The 14334-nt window shown below is 47.0% G+C and overlaps 1 protein-coding gene across 1 annotated transcript in view; it reads left to right on the forward strand.

Moving 5' to 3' along the window:
* The first annotated feature begins 4021 nt into the window (after nucleotides 1-4021).
* LOC119390537 (LIM/homeobox protein Lhx5) overlaps nucleotides 4022-14334 on the forward strand; it is a 182707-nt gene continuing 172394 nt past the window's right edge. Inside the window, exon 1 of the mRNA XM_037658147.2 lies at nucleotides 4022-4662. Within this exon, the coding sequence (XP_037514075.1) occupies nucleotides 4487-4662 (176 nt within the window). The 5' untranslated portion in view covers nucleotides 4022-4486. The remainder of the gene's footprint in view (nucleotides 4663-14334) is intronic.

Here is a 14334-nt window from a genome sequence, read left to right on the forward strand (position 1 = left end):
TCATTGTTGGCTTTCTACGAGCTCCTATAACATTTCTTCTTTCATCTTAAAGAATGCGGGTCGAAGAGGCTAGGGAGGAAATTTTCCTTTAAAATTAAATTCTTGGGTTTTACGCGCCAGAACCACGAAATGATTATGAAGCATGCCGAGTGTGGGATATCACTTTTAGTTTCGACTACCTTGATGGAAACATGTCATGGCATTTCGGCTACAAGAGAACTGCAGGCCGGTCTGGAAGACCATGCCGTTAAAGAGGTGGTGTCACCAATTTTTGAGGATAAAAAGCCGGCTGTAGGCTTCCTCTGTAAGCAAGGACGCTCAGCACGAAGTATTGCACGCAGCAAACGTTTAGAATATATTTTAATTCACTTCCAAAGTCTGTATAAATGCTCATTCTCGCGGTCGAAACCCATCGCTAGCGCGACTGACATCGACGGCACTGTGTAGGAAGCATAACGAAAGTTTTAGTGACGTCACACCACATTAGAGTGAGGTGCAATGAGCGGTGACCTACAGCTCCGCTCGGGCCAGTCAAGAGAGCATCAGGCCATCCGCTGCGAACTGCTCATTTTTTCTGAGCTTATTGCCGGAGTAGCCAATCTTGGTCGCGTTTTGCAAAGTGTTTCGCGTGAATAATTTTTCATTACAACACATAGCATACAGGTAATCGTTGGCGACAATAAAACCGTTTTTATGATGTTTAAGATCATTTGAGGACTTTTCAGAACCGGCCTGAACACGAGCTTTTCCATTACTCTTCCAATGACGTCATTATTAGTGCTGTGAAGCTCAAGTGGAAAAAAAACTGGGTCGGGAACAGACTTGTACGCATTACAGTGAAAGAACGTCAACAATTACAAATACCTAAAAGAAAAACTAACGGATTACGGCGAAAAAACTGAAAGCTAGTCGATTACCCAACAAGGTGAGGTACCTGGATATTTGGTTTTGCATAATTGTTAAACTGTGCTAAAGTTACAGTTACATATTTTTAGGGAGGACGCACATAACAAGGGCATGAAAAGCACAAACTTTCAACTCGATTTGTGGAAAAGGCACCAAGTTATACGAACACGAGCAAACGGGTGCAAAAAGGAGTTTTTTCACTATTTATTTTTATTTTTAAATGCTTCTTTTTGCGTCTTGTGTCCTTATTTTATACCCTCGTGTCTTTGCGCTTTCTCATGATGGTTAGCGCAAACGCAACACAGACGAAAGAAGGAAAAACGTGTCGTCGTGTTTTCTTCTTTCGTCTGTGTTGCGTTTGCGCTAACCATCATGAGCATTTTCCAACTCGCCCAATTCGCTACCCTCCTACAGGTTATTTGCGCTTTCTCTCGCTCTCTCTCCTCTCTCTCTCTCTCTCTCTCTATATATATATATATATGTAGTTGAAGGAGTGGTTGCCTTTGGTAAATAAAAAGTGGTAATAAATGAAGAAAACTTCATTTATTACGTCGACGTTTCGGTCAGAGCCTGACCTTTCTCAAGACGGTCAGGCTCTGACCGAAACGTCGACGTAATAAATGAAGGTTTCTTGAAGTGCCACCTCTCGTACTTATATATATATATATATATATATATATATATATATATATATATATATATATATATATATATATATATATATATATATCCCTGCCATTTGTACAAGACTAGGTATCGAGCAGTATTACGCGCCGTGCGTAATACGCAGTCTCAGCGCCCCGTCCTATCACGACGAAACGAATTTTCACGCACGTCGCAAATGTTAGGGCACATTCGGAAAATTTTCACAGCAAATATTGGGATGTGTGGAACGAAAATGGAAAAGCGAAATTTGTGACCGGGACGGAATGTCCAACGAGATGGAATGTCCAACGAGACTCAATGTCCAACCGAGACGGAATGTCCAACGAGACATTCAGGCCGCAAGCGACCATCACGCACGGCCATGGTGTTGTTGGTAACCATTTGTGTTTGCTAGGGTGGCGTGGCATCTCCGCGAAAAGTCCAGCGCTGGTTCTTCGTGGCGAAGCCTCCGTAGTCAGTTCTGCAGCCGCCGGTTGCAGGTATATACGTATGCAAATTTTAAAGAATTCTAAAAATATCTTATTAGGTGTTGTATAGCAGCATGATGCTAAATGGTGGACATTTTCAGATTAACTACATAATACGCAACTTACTCGCGCATATACATATATATACGCAGGCACCCAATGTTACACTTGCGTTTTCATGTAGTCGAAGACACTTGTACTCTCGCACTCGAGTAAAGTTGGGTTCTTTACCCGCGATCCGATGATCGCGATTCAGCCAGAGGCTGACCACCAGGATTGTGAAGATTTTACACCCGAGGACGATCGTTGTGGCGACTTGTAAGCAGAGGCTTGGCGATCATGGAGAAAGCAGTTTTATGTACAGAAGTGATTACAAGAAAAAAAAATATATTTGCAACGTATTTTAAAGTTCTGGCCGTCCAAATTGGACATCGTCCAAACCTCGGGAGCCCCGAGCTCTGCGTAGCAGTAACACCGCTCAGACCAGACTGGCCTTCCTCTTACGGTCAAGCTTTTTCGTCCCCCCTTGCGCACCTGCTTTCCCCACAGAGTCACGTGGTCGAGCCTTTCCTGTAGCTGCGTCCATGCAGCTGCACCTGCGGGGAAAGGGCTCTACCGAAGGGGAGGGGTGACATTCGGAGTCCTTCCGTGATAGCATGCTCGGGAGAGTTGCCGCCACCGGCTGTCTTCCCTTGGTGGCATTTTGCCTCCACTGACTGCTCTGGCAGCCCAGTCATGGTGGCATTGTATTTGCCCAGGTGTCAGCTGTCCGCAACCCCCGCGTCTCCTCTCTGTTTGCGCGGGTGACATTGCGGGCATACCGGCATCAACGACCTCCTCCCGGCTCACTGGTTTCTCCGAACCTTACAACTCGGAACCCAAGCATCTCGCTTCCCCTTATCTGAAGCTCTTATATTTGAGGATACTCTTACAGAAAAGGCTGACGCTGCAACAAGTGTGGCGTGGCCTGAAGGATCGCGTAGGCACAGCGGTTGTGTCGTCAATGTGCACTTAGATAACTATATTGAGGAGCAAACGGAGGCGCACTGTTTTAGCAACGCCAAAGAAACCACAGTATGCCACGGCTAAAAGCTCACAAAGGGCAGCAACCGCAAATTTTGTCATTTGCTGCGCTGACGAAGACAGTTTCCACTTCTCGAAACGTTGGTTTCAGCGACATTTCCGGTCCAACGATTTCTCATCGCTTCAAAGCAGACAAATCTCAGCGATAATTTATGCTCTATTGTATAGCAAAGTCGACGTTCTTATGTCACTTGACGCAGCCAGAAAATCACACACGAAAGAAATGGGCTGGTGGCAGGTACCTCTGGCATACCTACAACAAAAAGATAAAGAAAGAAAAGAGAGCGCACCTTTGAAGTAAATAAACAACCTGCAACGCCCCCCTTTCGAGAGTCCATCGAAGTTGCGGACGATGCACCCGAAAACAGCGGCAATGATTCATTCGTGCCAAAAAGGTAGCCGCCCGTTTGCCCGCCCGAGCAGGCGACCGTCGTTTCAACAAGCAAGCTAGCAAGAAGGCGACGGGGACCCTTCCGCACAAAGTGAAGCAGTGGACACGGAAGCGCTTCGACGAGGCGACCTTGGAGACTTCACGGCGCTTCCTCTCCTCATCTTTATTCCGTCGCTCTGGTCGACCGCCCGGAGCGGGACAGGTGGGAAGCAGCCACCGCCAACAAGCGACGGCGCGCCCAAGCGAGCCCCCGGCGCTACGAGAGCGCCAACCTCTCGGTGACGCGGAGCGAGGAGAGGAGGCAAGAGCGGCGCAGGAGGAAAAAGCGCGCCGAGGGCGAGCGCTCTTCAAGAAAATAGAGACGCTCCGAGCGCGCAAAAACGAAAAAAGAGCGTCGCCGCCGCCTTCGAAAAGTGCAGGCTCTTCGAAGCAGTCGCTCGTTCACGTGCGCGTTCGGCAGTGCGCGCGCGCGTGCGCTTCTCGGTGTTTCTTTGGACGGCGGCTGCGCCATTGGCCGGTCAAGCTCTGGAGGCGGTGCTTCGTGGCCCCGCCCTGCGATTCTGCGCGCTCCACCCCCTCCGAAATGTGGCGCTCTACCGGTGGAGTGGAGTGGTGGCGGCACTGCAGCAGGGCGCAGAGTGTGTGCCGCGTTGTGCGCACGGTGCCCCGTCTTGGTGGAGGAAAAAGCACGCCGCGCACACGTACACGCGCGCTGCTGTTGCCGCAGCAGCTGTAGTAGGTGCGCGCGCTCTGCTGCTGCTGCTCTTCCACGCCGCTCAGTCGACGCGTGCTTTCCGGCTGTGTGCGCTCTCGGGCGGCGTGCGCGCCTGCTGTTCGGAGAGCGTTCGTTTTGCGAAGTGCGCGCTCCTCCTGATTCTTCAACGGTTGCGCGTCCGGGCGCAGTGCGGCGTTCACCGTGACTCGCCGGCGGGGGCGGGCGGCGGGCGCAGGGCCCGGGCCTGCGGCGGCCGCCATGAAGATGGTGCAGTGCGCGGGCTGCGACCGCCCCATCCTGGACAGGTTCCTGCTCAACGTACTGGACCGATCGTGGCACACCAAGTGCGTCCAGTGCTGCGATTGCCGCTGCAACCTCACCGATAAGTGCTTCTCCAGGGATGGCAAGCTCTTCTGTCGGAATGACTTCTTCAAGTGAGTAAAACACACCGCTTGGCCATGGCCAGTAGATCAAACTGTGCGCGAGGTGCGGGCGCGTGTACACAAAGAGAAGGTGATCGCTGGAACATCACTCCGCCAGTCGTCCGCGCTCAAATCGCCGCTTAATTCGGAAACTACTTTACAGCGCCTGCGCTTACTGCGAAACATCGTCCATGGATATAGCGTCATTGCTTGCGACAAGATTCTCTCCCAGTGCGCCGTCATGCTTTGCATTTCTTCTTTGTAATGCACGCGACGCGGCAAGTATACTCTATGATGGAGTTAGGAAAAGTGAATTACGACCAACGCAAGTCTAAAACAAGTCGTCGCTTGCGCTGCGATAATACAGACTTTTCTTTCGTAACAGGCAGCTTTACAAACGTTAAGGTTCTTCGTTCGTGCAGTCAGAAGCATTAGTAAGTTGTGAAAGTGGAACATTGCGTTGTCCCTCGTAGTTGTGCCCTCCACCATAAATTCAATTCACCCCACATGGGAACCAGCGAAATGTGCTTTCGCGTTGTATAAAAAAGTTCTCGTAGGTAATATACTATAGATAGGTTTATGGTTCTGAACAGCGCTGGGACATCAAGACATTTCCGACCAATTTCTAGATCAAAATCTTCAAGTTGGCGTTCAGATATCTGACGAGGCACTGAAAAGGTGCACATTTCATGTCTACTTGAAAACATAGGCTGCCATTGCCGAGCTTAATAAGGTGTGAGGTTATAAATAAAACGGATAATACGCTTTACCACTTGCGTCATGTCTCGACGCACCAACACTACATGCCATGTGGACGAACTAGCCAGAAATATGCCATAAGTGTCTCTATTGCAATCGAACATATCCGTTCGAAAACGCTTTCAGGCGCACTCAGGAATTTCCTGAGCATGATAATGCGGTGCATGCTTGCACTTAAGGATATCCATCAGTTATTTTGGTGAAGGACGTTTACTACGTGCAGCGTTATTGTAAAAGCTAGTTGTTGCTGTATATGTACTGGGATGTGAAGATCGTTTCATATTAATGGCCGGAATAGGCTGTTCATTACTGAAGCTGTATTTCGTAAGTATTCGATATTCTATTCGCTTCTGGCACTATATATTTGATTCGGTCTCGAAAGTTATACTACGCGTTCCCCTATCAGAAACGCACCCTGTCAGTATAGCGAGGAAAACGCCGCTATTTTTCTTCTCGCTTTTCAACTTTCAAAATTAGGCTGTGGAAATTTGGAAAAAACCTACGCTTCCGTGTTACAAAGCTTTGTAATGTGGTCAGCAAGCAACGTCCTACGTTAACAGAAGTCGGACTAATTATACTTGAATTCTCGCTTCCTACATAAGCAAGTGCGATACCAGGTATATCGGCATAATAATAATAATATCTGGGGTTTAACGTCCCAAAACCAAGATATGATTATGAGAGACGCCGTAGTGGAGGGCTCCGGAAATTTCGACCTCCTGGGGATCTTTAACGTGCACCTAAATCTAAGTACACGGGCCTCAAACATTTTCGCCTCCATCGAAAATGCAGCCGCCGCGGCCGGGATTCGATCCCGCGACCTGCGGGTCAGCAGTCGAGCGCCATAACCACTAGACCACCGTGGCGGGGCAGGTATATCGGCATAAGCTGAACGTTTCCGCCCCATATAGCGATATATACTCGACGCTTCAGCTAACACCTCCAATGTCGGATGGGCTCTCGGCCAAAGAAATCGACAAACTGCACTCGCTTATGTAAATGTTTCTTTGAACGATGCAAATGTTGAGTAGAGCTAAAAAGTAACCATCCTGTGACAACGTATGCGCTTGTAATGCAACATTAAAATGTCGCAACACTAAAAGAAAAAAAAAAGTTTACACGCGAAAATATTTCCGCTGATTATTACTTTTTTTTTCTGTAAAGATATTGGACATCTCCTCTTGTGCTCGCCTTTTGCTGCATGTATATACACCGGAAGAAACTGTTAAAAATAAATCAATACGTACCTGTCTTCATCCATCAACACCTCAATTAATGGTGATCGAGCCACAAAGTGAGATCTGTGTATAATTACCCGTCGCGTTTTATCTTATAATGCAGCAGCCTATATAGCTGGCTTCCAAGTGGGATGCACTTTCCAGTTTCCTGCACAGCTCATGTACACGAGCTTTTGTGTTGCCTACGCGAACAGCATTCATTCTCTTCGCGAGACAGTGTCGATTTGCTGCATTGTGCATCAATTCCGCCCCACGCTGCAGTTACCGTTTCCGTCTTTCGGAGCAATTAATCATCTGACGCGCGGCTACATGTGTAGACGCGATAAATGAACTCATTTTTAATATTCATGCCACTACAATTCCACTACAGATGATATAGCTTCTGAACTGTGATTGCTATATATAGAGAGAGAGATAGCGAGGACGCTTCCATTAAACAGCAAATTGGTAAAGGACGTCTGTGATGTTACTCAGGCAGCGGAAGTTGTTGCACAGTATTGCATGCGAACAGAGTTGTCGTTCTCCGAAAATGGGTGGTGCGGCAGGGGTCGCTCTTTCACTTGTGGTATGCATGACGAAATAGTGGTAAAAGCTCTTTTTGGGTCTAAACTCTATACCATCGACCAGCGATGGGCAGTTTGATCAGCGATCATTGCGTATTTTGATTTAGGGCATAAGGAATTTTATTACGCCAACTTTTGCGAGAAGATATATACAGCTGTAATTTTCTCTCACCGGTGGCATTTGCGTTTCTCTAATACTTATCGGGTGAGACTAACTTTTTTGTCACTAGCGGGGAGACCGGCCTGTAATATATGTGACGAAAAAAAAAAAAAAAAACAGTCGTGTTGTTGCCGGGGTCTCTGAAACAACACATCTTTCGCGTTGTGTGTCTCTTTTGCGGACGTGTTCAACGTCTGTGTATAGAACAATCGGTTCTTGACAATGGAATATCAATGCGCGTTACGCTCAAATACGTTCAAGATTCCGTCACGCGCTGAATCGTGAGAATTCAAGCGATTGCAATCCTTCGCCTTCGCGCAAAGCGCTCTCGCTATTATAATCCTTTTAAAAGCAACGTTAGGTTGCAAGCAACTTCCCTCCTTCTCGATATGCGAGCGTATACAGTTTGGTTTACATCGACCCGATGCGATCGAGCGGGTCTAATCACGTGTCGAGTTGATCCAAAATGACTCTACCAACGTTTACGAATGCGTGTCGCCACGCGGGACGCGTCCACTGGTTGCAGGCGGATTAATCGAACTTATCTCGAAACTTACTCGGCCGATCCGCTTCCTTTTGGGCATAAACTCTGTAATCTGTCTCGCACTGACAAGCCGACTCGAACGGATCGGCTTTGACGGGTTCCTCGCGACGCAGTCCACGGATGCATGCATGGGTGCACGAGCACATTACTCCCGCAAGGACGATCGCAATACGAGCGGCTACACGTGCCTTGCATGCTCGTCTGTGCAATGTTTCGCACAATGGCATGTAAAATCTATAGTTACGACGCGTCTTATTTATATAGCGCAAAGGTAGAAAGCATGCCTCCGCTCGCTGCTCTTCACATTGTTTTTCATTCGCATCACCTCTTGAAGTTCAATTGTTACCCTATGCCTGTCAAAATCTATCAGCTGTATCGTGCGTGTGTGTGCAGTCGGAAGCCGCAAATATAACAATGGTATTTCGCCCGCGCATCAGTGACGCATTGTGCCGCTGTCAAATATAACGCTATTTTTTCGCCTTCATTGTCTCGGTTTCTGAGAAGCAAGAAAACGTGTGTACTTTTTTTTCTTCTTTTGTCCGCTAGCATGCAGCATGGACATTGCAACCATTTCTTGTTTTCTTTTTGGCTAATGACGTATGTGGAACGCCACGCGAATCTCCGACACCATGCACCTGTATATAGTACTTCGAGCGGTATAGATGAAAAATGCCAAAGTTTCTCGAGCAATATCACGTTTGTTTTGCGGACATGCTCGAAATAATTTTATGTCCCAAGAAGCCGCACTGCGAAGTGCATGCACTGCTGACATTTTTCACTCGTCAAATTACGTTAATTTGCGGCAGCTACAGCGTGTTTTCAGCTATTGATATGTCTAAGCCCGCATGAATATATATTTTTTTATACCAAACCTCTCTCTGTAATATATGTGTACATATGGAAAGCGTGCGTTGTAATCATGCCCGTAGCCGGGGCCCCCGTAATTTTGATGAAGTAGGTTTTTACCAAAAAAAAAAAAAAAACCAAAGTAGGTGTTTTTCTCAAATGGTCAAGGTTTTCAGCAAGTGCCCCCCCCCCCTCCCCTCGCAAAAAAAAAATAGTGGCTACGGGCCTGGTTGTAACGATTGGGCGTTTAAGTTGACGTGAGCGCTCGTTCGAGAGAGTGATCGCAACCGGCCACTCCCGTTTAAGAGCTGAGGTGAATTAGCTGAAGTATATTACGGCGGCCGCATTTTCTATGGAAGCGAAGTGGAAGAACACCCGCTGGCCTATGATTCATTTCAGTGGTCGCTTTTGGAGCGCTCCGGAGTGCACCACGCTATACATTTCAGAACGACCTGCATGAGGCGCTCACTATTCAAACCTCGTTGCGTGACCAAGATCTGAACACGGGACTGTTTCAGCTTTCGTTCTGGTGTGACGCAGCCGCGGCTGCATGCATGGAAGACGCTGTGACATGCGTCCTCTTCCGGCCTCCGATTGCTATGGTGTGCACGGCTGCATGTTCGGCTCAATCAGGCTTTCTGTGGCTCGAATCGAGATCCGCAATCCTGCATTCTGAGTCAGAGTGCGGTAGCGCCCAGCCGAATGTGGCATTAAACGAATGTATCATGTACGTGCACGTAGAAGAACCACATGCAGGTGACGGTCAAAATGAATCCGCAGTCTATAATCCCCTCCGTGTTCTTCAAATCGTGTCGTGGTTGTGGCACGTAAAACCCCACAAATTAAATTACTTAGACTTAAATAGGTGTTGTGACACTTAACATTCCGGCAATATGTTCAGGAACCGAATTCAAATGAGATAGGCTTACCTACTGTTACTCAACACCTGTGGGTCAAATGACTTGAAGCAGGGTGTCGAGTACGATAAGTCCATGGCGGAAGTATGCCTTAAACATGATGAATGTGTTTATCGATAGTAAACAAGCGTCTCGGTTCCATGGTATTGTCTGAACAAAGAGAATTGTCTCGTTATATTCGACCTCGTTAAATTTCGACCGTTGTAAAATTGTACACCGTATGCGATGGAATGCTTCAGAAAGCTTCTGACCTGCTGACGCAGCGGAAGGTATAAAATTTCTTCTTTTTTGTTCCTTTGTTTCTTTATTAACCTCAAGCATGTGCGCTTTACTGCAGCACGACATTCCCACCCTGTATGCCCCGATAATTGCGCCAACTGTAAACACAGGCATGCGGTTTATATTAGCAGGAAGTGAGCTTCCTTATTGTGGTTTTATTTCGCGTATACACGTATGCTCACTATGAGCATCGGCTTGCTCCAGCGACCATATGGCATGTATAGTGCAAGGACTTCCTTTTTTTTTCTTTTTTTTTTCAGCGTACTGATGTATAAAAACAGTGAAAACATGTGCTACGTTACACATTTATCTGATTCTCCGTGTCATTGTCATTCGGAACGACGTTATCGAAAATACTGTTTGCCTAAACGTTCACTGACCCGAAGAACAAAAATGCCAGCTGCTCATTTTGCTGTGTACACGCGATCGTTCTCTTCTGAAGGGCTGCACGGATTATTGTTCGGGTAGTTATGCCGCAATTATTTAATTTATGGGGTTTTACTTGCATCTGATTCTAGGTATGCGGGTGTTATATTGTAAATCAGTTGTTCGGAATGCCGCTAGTTGGTGGAGGAGAGATGTCGATTAATTCACCCTCGCGCTGCCTATTGCTCGCATTATGGTATGGCTCAATTGGCAGAGCGACCGCCTCAGGAAAGACGTTGGTCCCGGGTTCAAACCCCGAACCAGGACGAATTTTTGGTCAGCTAAGAAGCGTCCTTTCTGAGATACCCGTATGGATGTCATTGTAGCATTGGGATGTGTATGCACATCTATGGGTGCTTGTCAATTTTCCCTTTCGTGCGGTTGTTATGCCACGTTGCAATTTAATGAACTCGTAGCACAACGGATGTTCGCGCGATAATAGATAGATAGATAGATAGATAGATAGATAGATAGATAGATAGATAGATAGATAGATAGATAGATAGATAGATAGATAGATAGATAGATAGATAGATAGATAGATAGATAGATAGATAGATAGATAGATAGATTCACCTGCAATATCCCACGATCATAGAGTTTCCTACAATACTTACTAGAGGGAACTCTGGCGCTAGTGTCTATGGGAGCTGCAACGCACGACGCTTCAGCCAGCATGGGAATGATGGGTAGTACACAAATTTGTCTAAACTTCGTTCTTTCGGCTCCGTTTGGCTGCGCGTCGCCTGCATTTGCTTTGTCGCAAAACGAAGTTCAGCAAAAGTCAGCAGTTCCACTTCACCACTTTAACCTTTTTAGGCTCACCAAATCAAACCTATAGTCACGAATTTCACAACGGTCTATTCTTTTATCCGAAACGAACGCCAAAACACAGCAATAAACAAAGCCACAAGTGCGTTCGAAGCCCGCAAGCACGAAGACTAGGCAAATTTGTGTACTATATCCATCATTCCCATGGTAGCTGAACGATCGCAGCACCAGAGTCCCCTCTAGTTAATTTTAGGAAACTCTATGCCCACGATGCACTATCAATATGCAGATCGCACAGCTCCAGAGTTGCCAAGAACGAATCGCCTTGGTGCGGGTGCATGATTCTTGATAACGATCTCGCTTCGGTCGCAGATGCCATCTGATTCAAAGTATTATACTTATTGTTCGAATAACTACACTGTTTTTTAGGGCAATTGTCAGTATACTGACAATTGCCTTATACATGGCAGTATCACAGACTGACAGGCATTCCTGTTATGTGTGGAGATCCAAAGGCCGCTTTTATTTTCTGGCATGCGGATATACTCTTACGCTCACCGTGCGTGGTGTGAGTTACACAGGGTTAAAACGGCAAAGATGGGTGAAGTTGTGGTATAGGTGGCATACGTGTTTGCATGTCAGTTTTTGTCGGTGCAATGAACCGTCCTGTCGTGAGTCGGCGATGGTGTCTGAATCCCTGTGCCCTGAATGTCTTGCTTCTCGCTCATAGACGTGCGCAGGGCTCCCCATGGTAGGCAAGTTCCACCACAGCGCCCCCTCCCCCTTACGTCGACCCTCAAAAAAAAAAAGGAAAACAAGCTTCGCAATGCATTTAAAAAAATGAAGCGATGACGCGCTGCTCGCAACGGCCTGCCTCTGGACCTCGGCTTTCCGGAGGTAAGGGCTTGTAAGGTAAACAGTTCCTGGAATGCAACAGCAGGGCTCTTCGGCCGCCATTGTCGTCAAAACGTGTATGGTCATCACCCTGCACATTAAACAATGACGGGACAGGTCCAACCGGGTATGAAGAAATGAGGCTGACTTGGCAACCCCCACCTCCCCTGCACCCTCGATATGTTCGCGCTGCTAATTCGAAGTGTATAGGTCCTGGCACTGGACGGAGGTGTATCTTTTGGATGTTGTTTTGCGAATGTTGTTCGTTCTCGTCCTCTTCGTGATGCCGAAAGAAATACCTATATAGTGTAAAGACCCATTACAGCGTTCCAGTGCTTCTCTACAATAGGTATGGCTCGAAGACGTCCTTGCTGGTTTTCGCGAAAAAGTTTAACGATATGTCACCCCATGCAGAAACTCCGAAACCTTGCAAGAGCCGAAACAAAGCACTGGTTGTTGTACCTATACTGCGGGTCGTCATGGCGATAAATATATTTTCAAGCATCCATGACCATGCCCTGTTCTAATAAACGCGGATATCGGTTTCTCTTTAAACCTGAAGGTTATAACGTACCATACTGCCAGCGATATGGCTGTGCAGCAATGCTTCCAACTATATATATACGCAACACTTCCAGTCGTCGCAAACCTATATGCAAAAGCTGAGTGCTTAGACTTAGGTGCACGTTAAAAAACCCCAGGTGGTCGAAATTTCCGGAGCCCTCCTCTACGGCGGCTCTCAAAATCATATCGTGGATTTGGGGTGTAAAAGCCTAACAGTTATTATATTCTTATGCAATGACTCACGGACGCATTCGTATTTATACACAGTGCTATTCATATATGCCTTAGACGCTCCGCTGCGCGCACGTACTGTCTCGCGCACATTTTGTAACCTGCTGTTGAATACTTTTCTACAATATTTGTAAACATATTTTCCGAGGACAATACCAAAAATACGAAGCATAGCGATCTGCAAAAAACATCTGTAAGGCGTGTGTCCTTTTACATTCGCTTCTTAATGCAAAAAGCCGAAAGCTGTATACACACAATAGGCTTGTATTGTTTATAGCACAAATGCACGCACGTTTTCAGGACAGCGCGCTATGTACGACGGTGATTTCCAAAGTCTGGAAGTAACAGGTACACATAAGAGTTATGCCTCGTGAAACGGTCTACATAGATCGCTGCATTTAAGTACGTCACCAAGCGATTACGTCACACTGACGTCGTCAACAACGCATGTTTACCCGCGAAAATTCAAAACGTAATGCTTTCGCGACTATAGTTCCCGGATTCGATCCCGGCCAATGCAGTCGCATTCTATAGGATGTAACTTCCGTACTCTCTCGTGCAGCTACACTCTTTAAAAGAAAGGTGGTAAAATGCCGTTAACTACAGCATTTACGATATCCATGTCAACTTTACTATCGCTGCAACAGATGGAGAAAGAGAGAGAAAGAATAGACGGTTTCGCTGTTTGTAAACAAACTGGCGTGCACCGAACGGCCTGCCCAAGAAGACTTCCGGTGCGCCACTTCCGGTAATACTTTTTCAATGGTCCCGGCCGTATTTCCTGGTGTGTTGAAGTTTGTTGCTCTTTATTTCTGGCGCATTCCTTCAGATGTGTTTAGAGCGATGTCTAGCGTCTGCATGAAGGGGCTCGACGACGTCGCACGGGAGAGGTACAAGCAGAAACTGCAGCCGCGAGGAGAATTGCCTGATCCGCTGGATAGAGAAGTCGTGCAATTCGGCTTTTCGACAGGAGCCAAAAACCTGCCTTTTATCACAGCCGCGGATACATTTATGTATATTCGTCTAGGCACACAACCTCACGATGGATGGATGGATGAACAACTTTATTTTAGTCCTTCGGTACGCGCGATTAGCGCGCGGCGGGCCGCTCCCAACGCTTATTACTGCGCCTTGATAGAGATCGGCGCCGATCGGAATCACACGCAATCCGACGTTTTCGGTGTGACTGAGATAATAAAGATGAATGTACTCATGCGATGATGTCAGGTGCGGCTGAGTCACGCGAACTACTATGGTTTATTCACGAGTACAGTATTCATGAATACAACTTTCAAGTTAACCCGCCTACATCTACTGCCCACACTCACACCGGAAGATGATTTAGCTAGAGTGGGGCGATGTCCATTGGCGGCAACAAGACAGGTGATGAGTCATTTGCTCATTTGCTCTCACTGATGCGAACCCATTCGCAGGCGTCGCTCTCATAAAATGCAAGCTCAACGGCAACAAAACACGGGCACCGCGACTTACA

Source organism: Rhipicephalus sanguineus, chromosome 4 (assembly GCF_013339695.2).
Source record: "Rhipicephalus sanguineus isolate Rsan-2018 chromosome 4, BIME_Rsan_1.4, whole genome shotgun sequence".
In the NCBI taxonomy this organism is placed as follows: domain Eukaryota; kingdom Metazoa; phylum Arthropoda; class Arachnida; order Ixodida; family Ixodidae; genus Rhipicephalus; species Rhipicephalus sanguineus.